We start from the raw sequence: 24743 nt of genomic DNA on the forward strand, positions 1-24743 counted from the left end.
GAAAAGACACCCCATATTCATGGACTGGAAGACTTACTATTATTAAAAGACAAAAATACTGAAGGCAACATTCAGAGTCAACACAATTTTTATTAAGCTTTATTAAGCTGATTCTAAAATTATATGCAGGGGATCCAGAAGAGCCAAAATAGTCCTGAAGAAAGAAAACAAAGTTGGAGGAATCATACTTTTACAGTCAACTGATTTTCAACAAGTGTGACAAGTCAATAGGGAAAGAATAGTCTTTTCAACAAACGGGCTAAGAAATTTATCCACATAAAAAAATAAAATTGCACCCATACTCAAACTATATACAAAAATTAACTCAAAATGTATCAAAGACCTAAATTTAAGAGTTAAAGCTTTTAGAAGACAAACATAGGACAAAGTCTACAGGATCTTGGAGTTGGCAATAGATTCTTAGATATAACATCAAAAGCACAAAGCAATCAAAGAAAACAGATAAATTGGACTTTATCAAATTGAAAAATTTAAACCTGCAAAGGACACTACCAAAAGAGTGAAAAGACAATGCACTGAATGGGAGAAAATATTGGCAAATCACAAATCTGATAAGGGTGTAGCATCCAGAATATATCTGAAGAACACTTACAACTCACAATGAAAAGACAAAAAAACTTAATTAAAAATAAGCAAAGGACTTGAATAGACATTTCTCTTAAGAAGAAAAAGAAAGATATACAAAGGGTCTACAAGCATAGGAAAAGATTCTCAAAACCATTAGCCTTTAGGGAAATGCAAATGAAAACCACAGTGAAATACCACTTCACACCCATTAGGATGCTACAATCAAAAAGACAAGTAACAAGTGTTGGTAAGGATGTGAAATTAAAATCCTCATACCTTGCTGGTAGGAATGTAAAACCGTACAGCTGTTTTGGAAAATTTGGCAGTTTCTCAAAAAGTTAAACATGGAGTTACCATATGACCCAGCAATTTCACTCCTGGGTATCTAACCAGAAAAATGAACGTTCATACAATAACTTATATGCAAGTGTTCACAGCAGCATTATTTACAACAATAAAAAAGTGGAAACAACCCAAATGTCTATCAACTGATAAATGCATAAACAAAATATATCTATACAATGGAATATTATTTGGTTAGAAGAAGGAATGAAGTACTGATGCATGCTACCCCATGGATGAACCCTGAAAACATTATCATAAGTGAAAGAAGCCAGACACACAAGGACATATACTGTATGATTCTATTTATGTGAAATGCCTAGAATAAGCAACTAAATAAAAAGTAGATACATGAACGGCAGGGGCAGGGGAAGGTGGAGTAGAGAATAAAGAATGACTGCTAATAGATATGGAGCTTCTTCTTAGGGTGATAAAAATATTCTGGAATTAGTGGTGATGGTTACACAACCTTGTGAATATACTCAAAATCATTGAATTGTACACTTTAAAAGGGTAAATTTTACGGTGTATGAATTATATCTGAAAAAAATGCCTGGATAAATAAAATTGATAGAAATTGTTAAAACACAGAAAGAATATTTAGCTAAAAAGACAAGAGAAAAATTAAAACTGAATTCTAAAAAAATTTTTTTACTCAAAGAAGGCTGGCCATGAGGAATAAAAAACAGAGGGGTAAAGTGAAAAAAGAGTAAAATGGTATATGTAAATTTAGTCATATTAGTCATATGTCATCATATTACCAGACACAGAAAAAGCATTTGACAAAATTCAACATCCACTCAAGATAAATGTCTAGTATCTTCTTTGCTATTTAACACTGTACTAGAGGTTGAGGCCGGAAATGCAAAGGACTTAGAATATCCAAAGAAATCTTGAAAAAGCAAAACAAAGTAGAAAGACTTGTACTACCTAACTTCAAGATATATTATAAATCCAATGGGAAAAGGAAATCTTTTCAACAAATGAAGCTTAAATAATGGATATTCATATGGGAGGAAAAAAGAACTTTGACCTCCTACTTCACACCACTCATAAAAATTAATTTAAGATAGGCCATAGACCTGAACATAAAACTTAAAACCATAAAAGAGGAGAGTATTTTTGTAACTTCAGTATAAGCAAAGGTTTCTGAGGCCACAGAAACAATAACCACAACAGAAAATTTTGATGAATTACGGGCGCCTGGGTGGCTCAGTCTTTAAGCATCTGCCTTCGGCTCAGGGCGTGATCCCGGCGTTCTGGGATCAAGCCCCACATCAGGGTCCTCCCCTGGGAGCCTGCCTCTTCCTCTCCCGCTCCCCCTGCTTGTGTTCCCTCTCTCGCTGGCTGTCTCTCAGTCAAATAAATAAATAAAATCTTTTTTTTTGAAAGAAAAAAAAATTTTGATGAATTAGACTTCATCAAGATTAAATACTTAGTTACATCAAATCAGGTCCTTACAAAAATTAATGGGCAATCCACAGATTGGAGGAAATATCTATAGAACATGTATTTGCTAAAGGACTAGTATTACCCAGCATATGTAAGAACTCCTAACAAGTCAAAAATGGCAAGGCAAACTACAACAGGCAAAATAAAATGGTCAAATGCCTTGAACAGACCCTTCACAAAGAAAAATACACAAAGACCAATAAATACATGAAAAGATGCTCAACAACACAGTCATCAGGGAAATGCAAATTAAAACCACAAGATACCACTACACACCCACCAGAATAGCTAAAACTAGTGTTGGCAAGGGTGTGGCACTCTCATATATTGCTGGTGTTAGTGTAAATTAATGCAACTAATTTGGAAAACTGGCAATTTCTTAAAAAGTAAACAAATACCTATCCCAAGGCCTAGTGATTCTACTCCTAGGTATTAACCAGGAGAAATAAAAACATATGTTAACAAAAAGACTTACACAAGAATATTCATAGCAGTTTCATTCCTAATAAACCAACACTAGAAACCACTCAGGTATTCATGAATAGTAAAATGGAAACACAGATTTGGTATATTCATACAACAGACTATTGCTCTGCAGTAAAAAGAAACTGATAGACACAACACGGATCAACCTCAAAAACATACTGAGTGAGAAAAGCCTTATATAAGAGTACACATTGTATGATTCCAACTATATGAAGGTCTAGAACAGGATAAACTAATTAAGGTGAAAAAACTCAAGAGTGGTCGACTCTGGAGGGATGTGGGGGCTACCGACTGGGGAAGGGCACAGGGAACTTTCCGCAGTAATGGCAGTATTCTACATCGGATGGGCAAGCTACAGCATGCAGGCCGAAGCTGGTGCACCACCTGTTTTTGTGAATAAAGTTGTACTGGGACACAGCCATGTCTATTTTTTTCCATATTGCCTAGGCCATTTCCATGTAATAGCAAAACCGAGTGGCTGCAACAGAGACTATATAGCCCACAAAGCCTAAAATAGTTACTACCTAGATCTTTACAGAAAATGTTTGCCAACACCTGGTCTATATTTTGATAATGGCTTGGGTAACACAAGTGTAAGTATCTGTCAATTCTCATTGAACTATAATCTGTGCATTTTACTGCATATAAATTTAAACCAAAAAAATAAATACTGAATTCTAGTCAACGATATGAATGCTGAACTATTTATGAAACTATTTATGTCAACAACTTTAATTTTGAGATGTACCAGAAAAATGAGATGGATTGATAAATGAATAAAGGGATGGATATGTGATTGAACAAATACAGCAAAAGTTAACTTCAGATTCTAGTTGGTAGGTATATGGGTGTTTACAATTTTTCAACTCTTCCATACCTCTGAAATTTTTCTTAATAAATTTTGGGGAAATTTTTTTTAATTAGGTAAGGAAAGCATACAGCACATGCCCACAGAACTGAATATCCCAACCCAAAATACTTTGTGAAGCACTTTATCCTAAAGAAATAAATCCCAGAATAGCATGCTTTGTCTGAAGAAACTTCAACTGCAAAGATCTTTATTAACCCTTGATCATCCCTGTTAGGAGTCAGTTTGCACAAACTGGAATTCATTATAATTTATGCCCTTGATGAAGACAGAATTTTATAAAACACACAGTACTTGAGATAATAGCTTTTGGAAAAGTAATATATCACCACTAGAAAACTCTTACAGTACAGTACACCTTTTATCTAAGGACTTCAAAGCACTTTGTTAGCCAAACTCAATCAATTCGGAGCCTTTAGAGTTATCTAAAGCAGAATAAAAGAGAGAAAAAAAAGAATAAACTGGATTGTTAATTCCTTCCTATAATTAATTCAATCAATCCTGAGTTAACTAAATCTCAATGAAGTCATCATGCCCTTTTTCTCCAATTCTGGCAGGGAGGATGCTACCTTACAAAGAGGCTGGATAGTGTAATGATTGAGGGCACAGCCTCCGCAGCCAGGTGGTCTGGGTTCAAATCCTGACCCTCCTGTAACCTGTCTGAACCTCAGCTTCCTTACCTGTAAAACAGGGGTAATGATAGCTACTATTCATACAGTTGTTATGAGGATAGTACATGTAAAACCATTAAGAGAGTATTTGGCACCTAGGAATCACTTAAGAGTTCACTATTATCATCTCATAAAAGCAAATACTTTATTATTAATGTGGAAAAAGACAATCACAGGCTCCTAACATTTTACGACTAACAACTACACTGGCCTCCTTGCTGTTCTTCAAACATGCCAGACACTCTCCTTCCTCGGGGACTTTGCACTGGTTATTCCCTCTGCCAGAAATGTGCTCTGTGGGCTGCCTCACCCCCTTCAAATGTTCGCTTGAATGTCCTTTTCAATGAGGCCTACCCTGATCACCACCTTATTTAAAATTACAACCCACCTTTCCTCCTTACCCTGCTCCACATTTACCCCAATCTCCTGGGACCATACCATAAATTTACTTTCTGTTAAGGTTATTGACAGTCTCCCCCCATTAAGAAACAAAAGTCAACGACAGAAGGGAGTTTTGTGTTTTATTCACTGATATATCCCAGGTAGGTGCTCAAATATTTTTTTGTTATCAAAAACCATCATCTGGTTTAACCCCTCCAACTTTACAGATGAGGAAACTCCAAAGAGACTTGAGGCAAGACTGTGTAAGGAAAAGACTCAGGAACAGGGACTATGCCTCCAAGTCCAATGCCATTTCTACCTAGCTCACTATCTCCCTGACCTTTGAACATTACAGAAAAATCAAAATCGTCTATATTTTCCCCACAGGAGGCTTTACCTTTGGAATCTCTTGGCTTTGCAAATGCTGTTGTGTCTGTGACATAGAAATGCTCTGAAAGACAGTGGAAGCCTGAACCAGAATACTAAGTGTTGACAGATGAACAGAAGAAGACAGCTGATTTGAAAGAGCTATCCCAGAGCTTTGACAGAGGGTCTGCTGTTGTAATTGTTCTGCTGACCCAAAAACAAGTGTTGAGCCAGAAGATGGCTGCCACTTTGGCTGGACAGACTGCTGCTGAATGCATGTTGGCTGGTCCTGTGCTAGGGTTTTCTTCAGGGGGAAAGTCTGACTGCTGTTAATGCCTGAGGCACTTGAGGCTGTATTACATATTGTTGTTTCATTGCTACCAGTTGCAACTGTTCTCGCAAAGGAGGTATAATTTGTACCACGTTTATAATGGACTTTGACATACCTGGTAATGGCTGAACCTGGTTAGGTGCCTGGGAAGGAGGTAACTGCTTCTGGAAAGCAGCATGGTGGCTACCCAAAGACTGCTGCTGATTTATGGGACCTTCTTGAATAGAAAACTGATGGCTTTTCTGTGCTTGTCTATAAGATGAATGAGTCATCTGCTGATTGCTGAATGAAAGCTGAATGAGAAACCTGGCTTGGTGTTAGATGTGATTACAAAAGCTGTGTAGAAAAGTGTGGGGGCTGGATCTGGGACTGTGAGGAAGCCTATTGAATGAGGGACATCTGCGCAGGGTGTTGAAGCTGTCCTTCCATGGCCCTCTGAGACGTAATGCTAATTGTCTGGGCTTCTAGCTGCTGGTGTCTAAAATGGACATCTGCTTGTGATGGAGCTGCTGAGTGCTGGACATTAAATAAAGGCTCCATAGAATGTGTTTGTATATCTAAGGGTGATATTAAAAATGGCTTTTGCTCCAACTTCGAAGAATTACAACCTCAGGGTTGTGTTAAATAGGCTTTGTTGGTCAGCAGTCTGTGCTACATAAGGTGGTACAGAGTGTAACTTCTGATTGGCAGAGTCTGTAATATTTACATGCTTGTTATCAGGAGGGTTTACTGTATATACTTACTGGGTTATAAAGGTTGCCTGTTCAGTTGTCTGGATGGTGTAAACAGTTTGTGCTGAATAATGGGCAAGCTCAAGAGGCAGTATCTGATAAGCAAACTGTTCTATAGATTGTACAGAGAAAGGTCCTTGGATCTGATATGCTGGCTGGTCTGGAAAAGGTGATGAAACCCGAGATTGTACTGGAAAAGCAGGCTGCCCTTGCCCTGGGGCCAAAAAAGAGGGCTGTACCACAGGTGGCACTGGATAAGAAGTCTGCATAGAATGGGTTGACTATGATCCTGGTGGTTGCACAGTGTAAAGAGGATACTCTGGGGCTGGCAGTGAATAAACAGGCTGTGCTGGAGCCTGGACTGGGTAAATTAGCTTTGATGGGTAAGAAGCTTAGTCCTCGGAGCAATGGCAGCTACCTAGGAGCCTTCAATGGGAAGGATGGCAGTTCTGCAGGTGGTCTGGATAAGCATGTTGAACAGAATAAGATGGCTATTCCAGGGACTGAATCACACTTTCAATACCACCTTTTGGCTGCTGCTCACTTGCATGAGCTTCAAACACCCACAGAATACAATCCTGCTGAACAATTTTTTTTGTAGCAATACCATAATCTTAGGTTGTAAAATTAATGGCTGCTGCTGTATAGAGGCTTGGAAACAAGGTTTCTTCAAATGCACAGTCTGGCTTTGTGGCGCTAAAGAACCTAGAGCTATAGATTCCTGATGTACTACTGGATACATATGGGGCACTGAATATATCTTTTGTGAAGGCTGATTGGCCTCCCTATGCCCCCCAGTGGGCAGTTTCTGGTTCAGGTGCAAGGAATATTCAAATTATAAATGTATGTACCATGCCCATTTTAATGGGCCTGTCCCAGATAGAATGTCAGATAAAATAATGCTATGTCCTTTTATTAAAATTATTTTTATTATATTATGTTAGTCACCATACAGTACATCCCTGGTTTTTGATGTAAAGTTCGACGATTCATTAGTTGCGTATAACACCCAGTGCACCATGCAATACGTGCCCTCCTTACCACCCATCACCAGCCTATCCCATTCCCCCACCCCCATCCCCTCTGAAGCCCTCAGTTTGTTTTTCATAGTCCATAGTCTCTCATCCTTCATTCCCCCTTCTGATTACCCCCCTTTCTTTATCCCTTTCTTCTCCTACCTTTCTAGTTCTTATGTTCCATAGATGAAAAAAACCATATAATTGTCTTTCTCTGCTTGACTTATTTCACTTAGCATTATCTCCTCCAGTGCCGTCCATGTTGCAGCAAATGTTGAGAACTCGTTCCTTCTGATAGCTGAGTAATATTCCATTGTATATATGGACCACAACTCCTTAATTCAGTCATCTGTTGAAGGACATCTCGGCTGCTTCCACGATTTAGCTATTGTGGACAAACCTGCTATGAACATNTCCTAGTTCTTATGTTCCATAGATGAGAGAAATCATATGATAATTGTCTTTCTCTGCTTGACTTATTTCACTTAGCATTATCTCCTCCAGTGCCGTCCATGTTGCAGCAAATGTTGAGAACTCGTTCCTTCTGATAGCTGAGTAATATTCCATTGTATATATGGACCACAACTCCTTAATTCAGTCATCTGTTGAAGGACATCTCGGCTGCTTCCACGATTTAGCTATTGTGGACAAANTCGGCTCCTTCCATGATTTGGCTATTGTGGACAATGCAGCTATGAACATTGGGGTGCATATGGCCCTTCTCTTTACTACGTCTGTATCTTTGGGGTAAACACCCAGTAGTGCAATGGCTGGGTCATAGGGTAGTTCAATTTTTAACTTTTTAAGGGACCTCCACACTGTTTTCCAGAGTGGCTGTACCAACTTGCATTCCCACCAACAATGGAGGAGGGATCCCCTTTCGCCACATCCTCTCCAGCAATTGTTTCTTGCCTTGTCTNTCATCTGTTGAAGGGCATCTCGGCTCCTTCCATGATTTGGCTATTGTGGACAATGCAGCTATGAACATTGGGGTGCATATGGCCCTTCTCTTTACTACGTCTGTATCTTTGGGGTAAACACCCAGTAGTGCAATGGCTGGGTCATAGGGTAGTTCAATTTTTAACTTTTTAAGGGACCTCCACACTGTTTTCCAGAGTGGCTGTACCAACTTGCATTCCCACCAACAATGTAGGAGGGATCCCCTTTCTCCACATCCTCTCCAACAATTGTTGTTTCTTGCCTTGTCTATCTTTGCCATTCTAACTGGCATAAGGTGGTATCTTAGTGTGGTTTTGATTTGAATTTCCCTGATGGCTAATGATTTTGAACGTTTTTCATGTGTCTGTTACCCATTTCNAATGTAGGAGGGATCCCCTTTCTCCACATCCTCTCCAACAATTGTTGTTTCTTGCCTTGTCTATCTTTGCCATTCTAACTGGCGTAAGGTGGTATCTCAGTGTGGTTTTGATTTGAATTTCCCTGATGGCTAATGATTTTGAACATTTTTTCATGTGTCTGTTAGCCATTTGTATGTCTTCATTGGAAAAGTGTCTGTTCATATCTTCTGCCCATTTTATGATTTGTTTATTTGTTTCTCGCATATTGAGTTTGAGAAGTTCTTTGTAGATCTTGGATACCAGTCTTTTATATGTAGTATCCTTTGCAAATATATTCTCCCATTCCGTGGGCTGTCTCTTAGTTTTTTTGACTGTTTCCTTGGCTGTGCAGAAGCTCTTTATCCTGATAAAGTCCCATAAGTTCATTTTATCTTTTATTTCTCTTGCCTTTGGCGATGTGTCGTGAAAAAGGTTGCTCTGGCCGATGTCATAGAAGTTGTTGCCTATGCTCTCCTCTAGGATTTTGATGGATTCCTGTCTCACATCCAGGTCTTTCATCCATTTGGAGTTTATCTTTGCGTATGGTGTGAGAGAGCNTTTTTTTTACTGTTTCCTTGGCTGTGCAGAAGCTTTTTATCTTGATGAAGTCCCACAAGTTCATTTTATCTTTTGTGTCTCTTGCCTTTGGAGATGTGTCATGAAAAAGGTTGCTGTGGCCGATGTCGTAGAGGTTGCTGCCTATGCTCTCCTCTAGGATTTTGATGGATTCCTGTCTCACATCCAGGTCTTTCATCCATTTGGAGTTTATCTTTGCGTATGGTGTGAGAGAGCGGTCAAGTTTCATTCTTTTGCATGTAGCTGTCCAAGTTTCCCAGCACCATTTATTGAAGAGACTGTCTTTTTTCCACCAGATGTTTTTTCCTGCTTTGTCAAAAATTAGTTGCCCAAAGAGCCGAGGGTCCATTTTTGGGTTCTCTATTCTGTTCCATTGGTCTATGTGTCCGTTTTTGTGCCAGTACCATGCTGTCTTTGTGTTCACAGCTTTGTAGTACAGCTCGAAATCTGGCATTGTGATGCCCCAGCTTTGTTTTTCCTTTTCAACAATTCCTTGGTGACTCAGGGCCTTTTCTGGTTCCATACAAATTTAAGGGCTATTTGTTCCAGTTCTTTGAAAAATATCATTGGTATTTTGATCGGGATAGCATTGAAAGTGTAGATTGCTCTGGGTAGCATGGACATTTTAACTATGTTAATTCTTCCGATCCATGAGCATGGAATATTTTTCCATCTTTTTGTGTCTTCTTCAATGTCTTTCAAGAGTGATTTGTAGTTTCTAGAATATAGATCCTTTACGTCTCTGGTTAAGTTAATTCCAAGATAACGTATGATTTTTGGTGCTATTGTAAATAATGCTATGTCCTAAAAATTTCAGCAAGGTATCAAAAAGGTGCTGGGTATAGTTTTAATACTACAAAAATCCTTAATACCATGAGTAAATGCTAGTTGAATACATTGAGGAATTGAGACCAGTCCTAGTAATATACTGCTCGTGGCTTATCATTTATTGCACTTGCCACATAACTCATTCAAACCCTGACAGAGATTCAGAGTAACTGAATCTAACACTTTCACACACCAGACACTGGAAGTTCCAAGAAAAAGTTCAAAAGGATTTCAATATCATAGCTAAAATGAACACAGAAGCTCTCTAAAAAGGAGAACAAAGAGTTGGCTGAATAAATAGAGGTTGGCTGCAATAATTACTACAACTTGAACTACCACATTCATAAAGAGACACCAATGGTCAAAGTGCTTCCTTATGTGGCTTCTATATGTGGTGAAAAAGTCTAAAAAACAGCATGTATGTGATATACAGATGTATATATAATCAAAATTATATAAGTATATATGGGGGGGGGAGACAAATCTAGAGGCTCTACCCACAAATGTAAACAATAAGTTGTCTCTAGCTGGAGGAACAACAGGTGATTTTCACTGTCTTATAACTTCATAGGCTTTATTTTTAAATAGGTAAATAACGCTCACAATAATTTTTAAAACTTTAAAAAATTTTAGAAACACATTTTAAAATACACATATCTGCATATTTACATGGTTGAACCTAAGTTAATTTAAGCATCCATTCAATACACTTTGCATTAAAATCTTAGAAAACGACAAATCAAACCACAACAAGAGCTCAATTATGAATACGTACCATGTTACCTACAAAAAATAGCCAAATATCAGCCTACGGTCAACTCCATCGGATTAAATTTACCCCAGCCGATTTTAAATGTATCTGACATTTGTCAAGTTATGTTTATGACCTTCCCTTAGAAGGCTGTGAACCCCTTAAAGATAAGAACCATATTTTATTTTATCTTAAATCCACAGAAATGGCAGTCATTAAAAATTGTTGATGAGCCGTGACTTACTATATAAAAGAAACAGACGTGCCAGCTGCTAACTGAATCATATACAGAGAATGTTCAGACCATCTCATTCCCAAAGAAATAAGGCACACACAGGGGAGGGTGGGGTTGAGAAAAGAAAATGCAGTGATGGCAAAGAAAAGCTAAAGCCTGTGTCCAGATCTCATAATCCTGGGAACCAGAATGTAGTCTTAATATATGAACTCTCATAAAGCCTGTTTATTCCTTTTCAGAAATGAATAATGCTGACTTTGAGAGTCAAGAAGATGAAAACATTTATTTCTTCTATAGAAATAAACATGAATCAAAAAAAGCCAAGATCCTATAAAGAGTCAGTATCCAAAATATATAAATAAGTTATATAATTCAACACCAAAACACACAAATAATCCTATTAAAAAATAGGCAGAAGACATGAACCGACATTTCTCTAAAGAAGACATCCAGATGGCCAACAGACACATGAAAAGATGCTCAACATCACTCATCATTAGGGAAATGCAAATCAAAACCACAATAAAGTATCACCTCACACCAGTCAGAATGGCTAAAACCAAAAATACAAGAAACAGGTATTGGCAAGGACATGGAAAAAAAGGAACCCTCTTGGGAATCCCCTAGTGGAGATGCAAACTGGTGCAGCCACTTCCATTACCGGGTACTTGCCCCAAAGAACACAATACCACTAATTCAAAAAGATATATGCACCCTGATGTTTATAGCAGCACTAATTACAATAGCCAAATTATGGAAGTAACCCAAGTGTCCATTGATAGATGAATGGATAAAGATGTGGTGTGTATGTGTATATATATAGTGTATATATATATATATATATATAATATACGTGGTATACATATAGTGTGGTATTTGGTGTATATGTGGTGTGTGTGTATATATATATGTGTGTATATATGTGTGTGTGTGGTATATATATAGTGCATATATATATGTAGTATATATATAGTGGAATATTATTTGGCCATAAAAAAAGAATGAAATCTTGCCATTTGCAACAACATAGAGGGATCTAGAGGGTATAATACTAGGTGAAATAAGTCAGTCAGAGGAAGACAAATACCATGACTTCACTCATATGTGGAATTTAGGAAACAAAAACAAACAAACAAAAAAAGAGACAAACCAAAAAATAGACTCTTAACTACAGAGAACAAACCAATGGTTACCAGAAGGGAGGTTGGGGGGATGGTGAAACAGTTGATTGGGATTAAGAGTGCACTTATGATGAACACTGAGTAATGTATAGAATTGTTGAATCACTACACCTTCACTACACCTGAAACTAATAGAATGCTATACGTTAACTAGAATTTAAATTTTTCAAAAACGCAAGAATGTTTTTAAAAAGCCAAAAGAAATTTTTATTAATATTTATTATTATTATTATGTTCAGTTAGCCAACATATAGTACATCATCAGTTTTTGATGTAGTGTTCAATGATTCATTAGTTGCATATAACACCCAGTGCTCATCACAACATGCGCCCTCCTCAACACCCATCACCTGGCTACCCCATCTCCCCACCCCCCCTCCCCTCTGAAACCCTCGGTTTATTTCTCGGAGTCCAGAGTCTCTCATGGTTCATCTCCCCGTCTGATTTCTCCCTCTGATTTCTCCCCCTTCAGTTTTCCCTCCCTTCCCCTATGGTCCTTCATGCTATTCCTTATGTTCCACATATGAGTGAAACCCTATAATTGTCTTTCTCTACTTGACTTATTTCACTTAGCATAATCCCCTCCAGTTCCATCCATGTCAGTACAAGTGGTAGATATCATCCTTTCTGATGGCTGAGTAATATTCCATTGTATATATGGACCACATCTTCTTTATCCATTCATCTGTTGAAGGGCATCTCGGCTCCTTCCACAGTTTGGCTATTGTGGACATTGCTGCTATGAACATTGGGGTGCATGTGCCCCTTCTTTTCAATACATCTGCATCTTTGGGGTAAATACCTAGTAGTGCAACTGCTGGGTCGTAGGGTAGCTTTATTTTTAACATCTTAAGGAACCTCCATAAATTTAGATGAAAGTGCTAAAAATTATAAGTCTATAATATATTATTTCTAATTAACTACAAACGAAATCCCTCCAGGGGTGCCTGGGTGGCTCAGTCAGTTAAGCATCTGCCTTCAGCTCAGGTAATGATCTCCAGATCCTGGGACTGAGCCCCATGTCAGGCTCCGTGCTCATCAGGAAGTCTGCTTCTCTCTATCCCTCTACCTCGCCCCACCCCCCCACCCCCCCCGCTTGTATGCTCTCTCTCTTTCAAATAAATTAAATCTGGGAAAAAAGAAAGAAATCCCTCCACATTCACACCAGGCTAGAAAAGTTTAATACAAAGAACAAACCATCATCACACCAAAAGCAAGAGATCTGAGTCCTAAATAAATGTGTTTATCCATATATGGACTTCTCACTTTCTTTTCCAATTATACAAGCAGTGTCTCAAGATTCTAGTTTCACAATGTTAGGCACATCATCAAGAACATCTTAGGTGAAGGAAAGCATAAACAACTTTCGGCTTTCAGTGAGTTTTATATAAACTATAATGAATTTATGAGAGAAATCCTTTGCCTGTCAGAAAATCTAGGCAGTGTTCAATATGTTTAACTGAATACAGAGCCTCTAAAATATATCTTACCTTTATCTGTGAGACTTTCTGGACAGTTAATGGGGAAACCTGGGGTTGTGAGACAACCGGAGGTCCAAGGACATGTACAGGCAAAACAGTGGACTGACCTTGAACCAAAGGCAAAACGTGGGGCTGAGTCAGCTTTGGCTGCTGTTGCAACTGTTAAATAAGAAAAAAATATATTAAAGATAATCTCTCCCACTTACAGTAAATATATGGATTATATATTTAAAAATATAACAGTTCACCTCACCCCTGAAATCTGCTGGTAATGTCCTACTAGCTGCTGGGATGGATAAATCATCCCTGGAACATTTATTTCAGCCTGTGGAATGTTGGAAACCACTTGAGAGCCCATCATCTGGTCTGAGGAATAGGCTATACTGGGCTGACTTGAAGTATCTGAGTGTATAGCAGATCCACCTCCTGCCTCAGACAAATTGTCACCTACGACAAAGAAAATAAGCAACAGGTAGAAGGAAAAACTTGAAACATAAGGTCCAAATGGCATAGAAAGTAAGTGTTTTCTTTTTTTTTTTTTTTTACTCTGACAACCTGAGACAACTTGAAATAAAACATGTATATTACACAGTTAACCGAAAACCATTATGTAAACTCTCCATGCTGACACTGTGGTATAACTAAAATTTTCTTAACAAAGCAAATCTAAAAACAAAGAATCACATAAAAATCAACTCTTTTTGCTGGCCATTATCATTTATACTGAAAAATACTCATAAGGCAAAGGAACTGGCAATACTAGTTACTTCCAGAACTGGTTAAAGTCAAGAGAGATGACTAAAATAAGGAAGTCTAAGTGAAAGGGTTGTGAGAAGCACAATATTTAGAGCCCTGTGTCCCACCCTCCATTCCACACCTTTGGGTGATTGCTTCTCCCCTACCCAACTAATCTATACTTGCCATTAGGATTTCAGCAAAATCTAAGTGTCATATTCTCATTCTCCTAGAACCTGGCTAGAAAATAATACTGTCTTTATAGAACAATTAGTTATTACTATGAAAATGCTGTGTGTCCTTCTAGAGAAGAGAATGCACTATAGCAGAAAAATTAGAACTATGATAATTCCGAGATGCCCTTCAACAGATGACTGGATTAAGAAGTTGTGGTCCATATATACAATGGAATATTACTCAGCTATCAAAAAGAACGATTTCTCAACATTTGCTGCAACATGGACGGCACTGGAGGAGATAATGCTAAGTGAAATAAGTCAAGCAGAGAAAGACAATTATCATATGGTTTCTATCATCTATAGAACAAAAGAACTAGGAAGATCGGTAGGGGAAGAAAGGGATAAAGAAAGGGGGGTAATCAGAAGGGGGAATGAAGCATGAGAGACTATGGACTATGAGAAACAAACTGAGGGCTTCAGAGGGGAGGGGGATGGGGGAATGGGATAGGCCGGTGATGGGTAGTAAGGAGGGAATATATTGCATGGTGCACTGGGTGTCATACGCAACTAATGAAGCATCGAACTTTACAACGGAAACCAGGGATATACTGTATGGTGACTAACATAATAAAAAAACATTAAAAAAAAGAACTATGATAATTTTATACTTGAGTCTAAAATACAAAGGATCTTAATGTCTAGAAAATTCCTTCTTGAAGAATACATTTTCCCTTTAGTTCCAACTTTCCTTTATTAAAGGATTTATATTAGTAAAATAGTAAATAGTAAAAAGATTATAATCCTTATTCAATTAGCACCTTGGACAGGTCACATAACAAAACAGTTTCTTAATTTTAAAATAAGGAAACTAGCTGGCTTGTCAATTTCAGGGATTTTGTAAAAGGACTGATGAAATGATAGGTAACAGAATGCTTTGAAAAACACAAAAGCACTATTTTGAGATAAGGGAATACAATTACACATTTGTTTGCCTTTATGAATTGTGACTGTTACCTGTAACAGAGGAGCAGTGCTGCTGTGGTTTTCTTTGTAGAAGCTGTTGTCGAACATGTTGATCAACTTCAGTTTCTTCACATTCAGCCCCAGTGTGCTGAGCAGGAGCAGGAGGCAAAGTTGTATTCTGGGGCTGAGGGAGTACATTCCCTGCAGACTTGCACTGAGAATCCCTGCGTTCTTCCAAACAAGAAGAAGCTGGCTTCTTCTCCCTTGTCTTCTTTATCAGGGTGACCCGGTCTCTAATGGACTTAGCAACAGCTTTGGAATCACTTTCATGGAAGAATCCTGACTTGACCTACAAACAAAACATAATAAACAAACTACATCTTTAAGAGTTAAGATTTTAACTTTTTACTAGCAGAGTTATTTTGTGCCCCCAAATTCCAAATGCTATTAAATAACAGTTAATTTGTTTACATGTTCTTTCTTTTCTTTTTTCAATTCAATATAAATGACAGTTTCAGGTGTACATTATAGTGATTCAATATTATGGATGTACATATATGTTCTTTCTTAATCAGACATACATAAATTCAGAGGCTTTAATCAGCATAAAAAAACAATACCATTACCAAGCATTGTTAAAGTAATTCTGGCTTTAAACAAAAACAAATAACTTGATGTTTCAGTACATGCAGTCTTATTACAGATAATTTGTGACTGTCATTAAAGTTTGTGAAAGATTAAAAAGGTTTCCTTATTCAACAACATTAAGTGCCTACAATGTGCCAGTACTGGACTCCAGAGACATAAAAGTTACTATGTCAGTGCTTTGTCCTGTATGAGCACACAATCTGGTGGTAAGATGGTACAAATTTAACTTAAAATAAGGTAGAAGTGAGCTGCTACAGAGCCCTAAAGGAAAAAGTAGAGAAAGTGTCACAGAGAAAGGTAAACTCTGACTTGAATTAAAACAAAAAAAGGAACTTGCTGGCTATTAAGGGAGGTGTGGACAAAGTTTAGAGATCCACACTCTAGGCAAAGGGAAATATGCTCACAGCAAAGTACTACATCTTACCAGGCATTAGAAGAGTGAGAGAAGAGAAGTTAAGGGCTTGTTGTCTGAGAAGAGCAGGGCTGAGTAGCAGAGAAGATGACTTGAGGAGGTGTCATGGCATATCATTCTCAGTCCTACAATCTGTTTTTTAAAGCATGTCTTGGGGGTCTGCAGACTCAGGGAAATTTCGTGGTAGTTGAAAGATGATTAAAATGTTAGATGGAATCCATATATTTAATTTCACTCCCTCCCGAAGCTCCAAAAAAACCCCCATACTAAATGGACTTTAAAGTTGTAAACCCACAAGAATAGGGAGAATAAGAGAAAGACAACAGCAACAACATTTTGGACACTCTGGAATGTGGAAAACAAATTTAAGTAGTAAGTGACCTAGCAGTCCTGAAAAAGGTGAACTAGGGAAAGCTGAGAATCACTATCATTTATACTGAAAAATACTCATAAGGCATAGGAACTGGCAATACCAGTTACTTCCAGAACTGGGTAAAGTCAAAAGAGATGAGTAAAATAAGGAAGACTAAGTGGAAGGGTTGTGAGAAGCAGTTAAATATTTAGATCTCTGTGCCCCACCCTCCATTCCACACCTTTGGGTGATTGCTTCTCCCCTACCCAAGAAGCCTGGAGTTCTGTTCTCTGGAGAGGGTAAAAGAGAGGATCTCTGGACTATGGAACACCAGGCACAGTTGACGGTAAGGCTACCATGTGGAAAACAAGATTAAATGACCATATGCATGCTGAATGCCATATGCAGAAACCCTTAGCCCCCACTTGGCTACCAAAATACCAGTAACCAGTCCTAACCCTTCAGGAGGACATTAAAAGATGATTCTCTGGGGAATCTGAACAATCCACAAAGACAGACCTACAAATAATGATGTCAGAGATTCCCTACCTAAAGGCCCATCTAGATACCCTACGGTTAACAAGTCTGACACAACCAATCACATCATCCAATAGGTGGTGAGTCCCTTTGGTCGGCAAAATTATGGCCCCTCAAAGATGTCCCATCCTAATCCTCAAACTTGTGAATATAATGAGATATCACTCCCATTATTTTGCTATGAACAGTTGACCTTAAAATAGGGAGATTATCTGGGTGCGCCTTTTACCACCTGGTAACTCTAGAAGGATTCAATATGACATTGCTGACTGTGAAGATGGAGTGGGGGTACACGAAAGGACTGAAAAGCAGCCACTAGGAGTAGAAAATGACCACCAGCTAATAGCCACCAACGAAACAGGGGCCTCAGTCTTACAACCATAAGGAACTGAATTCTGCCAACCACTCGAAAGCAGTCCCCACCCCTACACTCTCCCCACCCTCCCTGCCAAGAGCCTCTAGATAAGAGCCCGGGCCAGGGACACCTTGATTTCAGCCTGTGAGATCCTAAGCAGAGAATCCAGTGAAGCCCTCTAGGACTTTTGACCTCCAAAACTGAGATAATAAATGGGTGTTGCTTTAAGCCACTAAATTTGTGGTAATTTATTACACAGCAACAGAAAACAAATATAGTCTCCTATTATCTATTAATCATGAGCAACTAGCCGAGAATTATCAGAAATATCAGAAAAGCCTCTAACAAGAAGACAGAGCACAAAGCAAACAAAAGTAAAACAGCAATCTGGAGAAAAGAGACTACACAGGGAGAAAAAAAACGTCAAAAACACTCTCTTTACTTATGTTACAGAGAGGTGCGATAATATTGCCTCCACAAAACAAAGAACAAGATGTTTACTCTAAGGAAGGAACAGACCAAAAAATAAAAAGGAATTCTTAAAATTAAAAACATGATAGCAGAAATGAAAAATTCAGTGGAAGGGTTAGTAGGTAAAGTTGATAATATCTGCCAGAAAGGAGAGTAAAAAGAAAAAAAGATGGAAAATAGAAAAGTTAAGAACATTGGAGAATTAGTCCAAGAGGTCCGACATCCAAATGATAACAGTTCCAGAAAGAAAACAATGGGGAAGAAATTATCAATAAAATACTTCAAGACATTTCCCAGAAACTAAAGGATATGAACTGACAGATTGGAAGGGTCCACTGAGAATCCAATACAGTGGACGAAAATAGATCCACATCAAGACACATCACTGTGAAATTTTAGAATACTAAAGAAGAAATAGAAACTACTACAAGCTTCCAGAGAGCAAAAAAATGGATAACATGCAAAATATCCAGAAAATAGAATAATTTTGTACTTTTCAATACCAATACTGAAAGCTAGAAAAGCATGGAATAATGAGTCAAATTTTTTTTTAAACTGCAACCTAAAATGCCTTAGTCAGCCAAGCAATCAATTAAATACGAATATAGAATAAAAATATTTTCATACATGTGAGTCTCAAAGAATTTACCTCTCATACCCTTTCTTTAAGAAGCAGGCAGGGGAAGTATGTCACTAAAACAAGAGGGAAAGCCAAGGAAGAGAAAGACATGGGATTTAGGAAACATGAAACCCAATAGAAGAAAGGAAGAGAAGTCTAGAAAGATAGTAAAGAGAAATATCAGGAAAACAGTTGTGCACCAGATGTCCAAGGCAATCACTCCAGGTTAGAACAGTATGACTATAAAAATAGATATGTTAAAGTGTATCATCTCCAAGATCCCCAATGTCAATGTTCCATCCTTCTTTTTAACCTGAGGACAGAATGCCCAGGCTAGCCTGGGCTCAGAGTCTCTGTACTTGGCTAATTTGACCATGTGCTGGCAAAGCTCCTACACACCTTCCCTCCAAGCACTGCAGTAGCCTGGATCAGGTGAGGACACACATTCAACCCCACAGAAGTTATCTGCTGTCATCTGCTCTATAAGGAGGGGGATCATGGGGTGATTAGAAGTAGAAAAGTCAGAGGGGCCCACTCCCCATGAAACCATATTGTTACCAGACAACTAATTTCTAGTTCACACAATGGTCCGCCGATGACCTGACTGGTGAGCCACGTGTGTACTTCCCTGAACTCACTCATGACCTCACCTGCTGACTTCCCCAGAAGCAGCTCTTGTAAGCTCTTCAGCTTACAGAAGCTGAAGCCAGACTATGACCGAGAGACTCCATTCAGTTTATGCGCTCCTGAGCATCTTTACCTAATAATAATTTCAGTAACCAACTAGATGTGTGCTTGCCACTCAGGTTTTTAAAACAAAACAATACATTACTTATATAAACTATAACAAAAAGCAAAGAAATGAGTAACACAAAAGTCAGGATAGATATTACCTGTGGTGATTAGGGAAGGGAATACAACTGGGAGGGACATACAGGTGGCTTCTAAGGTACTGTCTGTGTTCTTTTTCTTAACAAAAGTAGTGTTTTATTATTCTTTATACTGTATGTACAAATTTAATATACTCTGCTATAGATATGCATTTCACAATAAAAGAATTTAAATAAAGAAAAGGAGAGGGGCGCCTGGGTGGCACAGCGGTTAAGCATCTGCCTTTGGCTCAGGGCGTGATCCCGGCGTTGTGGGATCGAGCCCCACATCAGGCTCCTCTGCTATGAGCCTGCTTCTTCCTCTCCCACTCCCCCTGCTTGTGTTCCCTCTCTCGCTGGCTATCTCTATCTCTGTCAAATAAATAAAATCTTAAAAAAAAAAAAATAAATAAATAAATAAATAAATAAATAAAGAAAAGGAGAAAATGAGAGGAAAGAAAGCAATAAGGAGAAAGGAAATCAATCAACCCTGATATTATTAAAAGGGCAGCAGTGGTGGGGGTGGAGAATAGCAGTAGGATTCACTTACCATTTCATATGCTACTTCCTCAGATGTATCTGTTTCTAAATTGAAACTGAATTCAATAGCTTCATTGTCTTTGTGCTTGCCTTTCAATTTTTTAGGGTCTTCAACCCAGAGTCTTAAAGCCAGGGATGAATTTGAGTAGTCATCTTCCTCTGCTAACTCCACCCTCAGTCCTGTATCCTCAGCAAAAAATGCGTGGTTTAGTAGGTCCCTGATAGACAACCTAATAAACAAGATACATATCTCATTATCAGTTTTTCCAATCATAAACAAAATATACAACTCTTAATTAGTAAACATCAATTATATCAAAGTAATTTATCTTATTTTAAATTTCCTATTAATTAGACCATTAATCTGTCTTGTTATAAAAACCCAATCTTGGGTCGCCTGGGTAGCGCAGTCGTTAAGCGTCTGCCTTTGGCTCAGGGCGTGATCCCGGCGTTCCGGGATCGAGCCACATCAGGCTCTTCCGCTATGAGCCTGCTTCTTCCTCTCCCACTCCCCTGCTGTGTTCCCTCTCTCACTGGCTATCTCTCTGTCAAATAAATAAATAAAATCTTTAAAATAAATAAATAAATAAATAAATAAATAAATAAATACCCAATCATACATCCAACTTATTATCTACCAAGAATGCAAAGAAATCCCAACTAACATGCACTTAAAGTCACCTTAAATAAAGATTATTACCAGCAGCATATCTAGATACTGAAGTTTAACATACCTATAAGTATGCCTAGAGAAGTGGAGAAGTGCTGCAGTATATGTTAGGTGGAGTGACTAGTTTCCCTAAGACACTGGCTTAAGTTACTAAAACTCAAACAACAGATTGTCAGCAAAGGAAACTAAAAACTCTTCTGGATATATAACCTCTAAAGGAAATCAGAAATTCAGACTCTTTTACGAACATTATAAATAGAAGTCATTGACTCCATTAACAATAATCTAGTCAGTGTACTTCACTCTCTAGAGAATGCCATGAATGAAACTAATTTAGTTTGGCAAAGTCCCATGGTTTTCTTCAACTTTCTAAGTCTAGTGTTTTAGGCCAAAGTATACATGCAATGGATACGCTTCTACCTAATATTAGAGATTAACCATCTCTGACAAGAAAAAAAAAAAGGACAGGTGTTCAAAAGATTCTTTTACAAGCTGGGGGCAGTTAATTTCCTTTGCTTGGACCAATTTCTAAAAACAGATACATAATATCTAATCTATCTATATTACAGGCCAGAGAGAGCTAAAACTAATACATTTTATAATGTCTACATAGAAAATCTCTCTTATACTATTTAAAACAGATAAAGTATATTGATAGCATGGTATCCTGGAAGTTGATGATTTTCAACCTTCCTGATCATTTTTTTAGTGCTCAAGGGACAAATACTTAGTTAAGAGACTGTTATAAAAAGAGTAAGCTTCCTCAGACTAATTAGTTTTAAGGCTAAAGTGAGATGTGTTTAAGAAGACACAACCAAGGGGCGCCTGAGTGGCTCAGTCGGTTAAGCGTCTGACTTTGGCCCAGGTCATGGTCTCAGAGTCCTGGAATCGAGCCCCGAGCTGGGCTCCCTGCTCAGCGGGGAGTCTGCTTCTCCCTCCCTCTCTCTACCCCTCCCCCCCTCAAATGGGTAAAATCTTTAAAAAAAAGAAGACACAACCAAGTTAAGCCCTCTGCCTTTCAATGAAAATGTTGCCTATGTATTTTTACTATGGAATAATTATAGTAACAGCAAAAGAGACCATTAAATACTCTCTACTCTGTTAGTTACTTTATATGCATTATCTTTTTAATCATCAAATAAATACCTGCTTTGAGGAACAGCTAAGTAACTTGCTCAAGATCACACTGGCTAAGTGTGAGTCCACATTTGAATCTTAGCCTGATGTGAAGTCTGTGCTCTTTCTAATACACTAATATGCCATGAATCCTTCTGAATATTCCAATGTTCTTTTGTAATAGATCACAATTAAAATGCTGCAAAAGCAATAATCAGAATCCAAACTAAAATGGCTACTTCCACATAATACAACTGACCCTCAAACACTGTTGCGGGGGGATTGGGGTGCTGACCTCAGCTGAAAATCTGTGTCTACCTCTTAACTCCCCAAAAACTTAACTACTAATAGCCTACTGTTGACCAGAAGCCTTACCAATAACATAAACAGTTGATTAACATATATTTTGTATGTGTTATATCCTGTATTATATTATGTATTATATACTGTATTTTTACAAGTAAGCTAGAGTAAAGAAAATATTAAGAAAATCATAAGGAAGAGAAAATACATTTACAGTATTGTACAATATGTTATTCGAGGGTCAACTGCATTTTTAGACTCACTTAAAAAAAAAAGCACGCCTAAACTCTTACAACTCAAGAACAGCTACAACAGCAAAAAAAAAAATGACCTAATTTTAAAAAGGGCAAAGGATTTGAACAGACATTTCTCCAAAGAAGATATACAAATGGCCAATAACCACATGGAAAGGTACTTAACATCATTAGTCATTAGGGAAATGCAAATCAAAACCACAATGAGATACCGCTTCATAGCCATCAAGATGGCTACTATAAAAAATGGAAAATAACAAGTGTTGGTGAGGATGTTGACAAATTGGAACCTTCATATGTTGCTGGAAGGAATACAAAATGGTGCAGCCACTGTGGAAAAAAATTGGCAGTTCTTCAAAGAATTAAATATAGTATTACCATATGATCCAGTAATTCCATTCCTACATATATAATGAAAAGAATTGAAAGCAGGGATTCAAGCAAATACTTATTCAACAATGCTCATGCAGCATTATTCACCATATAGCCAAAAGGTAAAAATAACCCAAGTGTCCATTAACAGACAAATGGATGGATACACAAAATGTGCTGTGTGTGTGTATGTGTTTCTTCCTTAAAAAGGAAGAAAATTCTGAAACATGCTACAACATGGTAATCAACCTTGAAAACGCTATGCTAAAACGAAATAAACCAGACACAAAAGGACAAATATTGTATTGATTCCACTTACATGAGGTACTTAGAAGAAGCAAATTCATAGAGACAGAAAGTGGAATAAAGGTTACCAGGGACTGAGGGGAAGAGGGAATGGAGAGGAAGTGGGTACAGAGTTTCTGCTGGGGTGATAAAAAGGTTCTGGAAATAGATAGTGGTGATGGTTGTTTGACAATGTGAATGTGCTTAATGCCACTGAATTGTACACTTAACATATGATTAAAATGGTCAATCTTAGGTTATGTATTTTTACTATAATTAAAATATATAACTACCTAGATATAGCCTGTTGGTACAATAATGTTTGGTAATAAAGCTATAATTAAACAGGCTTTACCTCAATGGCTTTATATATTCTCAGATATACAACACTAAACGTAGAAAACTAATAAAAATGGGGGACAGTTAATAAAATGTGGGTGAAAATAATTTCTGTAAAGGACCTATCACCTTTATTAATCATAATCAATAAGGAGGTAAAAAATCAAAAGACTAACCTACTGATTTAACTCGGCAACTGTCCAATGCTCAAATTAACAGGAAATACAAGCTAAAACTAAAATGATATATCCATAAGAAAAAAACAAATTGGGTTACAAATAAATTTAAAATACTACTTCTTGAACAAAAATAGCCCTATCTGCTTCACCATTATCATGACTAAAGGACATTGGTCAAATATGAAACATCTGGTGAGTTGATGGTCAATTTTTTTAAGCTATCATTTTTTTAAAGTACTTACCTGAAGGTGACACTGCAGAAGTTCTCTACTATCAACTGTTAGAAGCAAGTTAACCTGAGGGGCCCCAGTGACTGTTAAACTGAAAGCTGAAGGTGATGAAAACTTTTCACAACACACACAAACAAAACCCAAATTTCAGTTCAAGAAAAATTCAGCACATGATACCAAAGTCCAAAATGGGAAACAACACGCACTGATATACTTCACTCTAGACAGTATGGTTTGTGTTCCATTCAAAAGTAGTATCTGGTGTCATTTAAAGGTCAGAAAATGACCCAGTCCAAGGTAAGAGTTTAATGTATCCATTGGTTATATCATTTCACTACATCTGTACCCACCTTTCTGATTTGTTTTGGCGAATACATCCTTCAATGATTTCTTTCACTTCAGGATCAGTGACTTTATTGAAACTGGCTGGTTTTATGCCCTGGGAGAAGAAAAATAGTTTCTAGTCACAAATTAAGCAATTGAAAGCTCCAGGCAACATGACACTTATTAACATAATAATTTTTACCAACTAAACCATATTCAAGCTTTAAATGAGATAAATACATATATACAGTGTAAGTTTAACAATTTTTTGATGAAGATATTGTCACAGTTCTAATAGTCTACAAATAACAGCGAAAAATTATGAACAATCTAAATTTCCAACAGAGATATAAATTATGTGATATACATA

General features: G+C 37.6%; 1 protein-coding gene across 8 annotated transcripts in view; it reads right to left on the reverse strand.

Annotated features, from left to right (window-relative positions):
* WNK3 (WNK lysine deficient protein kinase 3) overlaps positions 1-24743 on the reverse strand; it is a 154762-nt gene that overhangs the window by 78371 nt on the left and 51648 nt on the right. For all 8 annotated transcript variants that reach the window (XM_034649330.1, XM_034649327.1, XM_034649328.1 and 5 more), the window contains exons 6-10: positions 24400-24488; positions 20312-20531; positions 15550-15847; positions 13875-14068; positions 13631-13780 (exon numbers count right to left, since the gene is read on the reverse strand). In XM_034649330.1, coding sequence (XP_034505221.1) covers positions 13631-13780; positions 13875-14068; positions 15550-15847; positions 20312-20531; positions 24400-24488 — 951 coding nt within the window. The remainder of the gene's footprint in view (positions 1-13630; positions 13781-13874; positions 14069-15549; positions 15848-20311; positions 20532-24399; positions 24489-24743) is intronic.

Source organism: Ailuropoda melanoleuca, chromosome X (assembly GCF_002007445.2).
Source record: "Ailuropoda melanoleuca isolate Jingjing chromosome X, ASM200744v2, whole genome shotgun sequence".
In the NCBI taxonomy this organism is placed as follows: domain Eukaryota; kingdom Metazoa; phylum Chordata; class Mammalia; order Carnivora; family Ursidae; genus Ailuropoda; species Ailuropoda melanoleuca.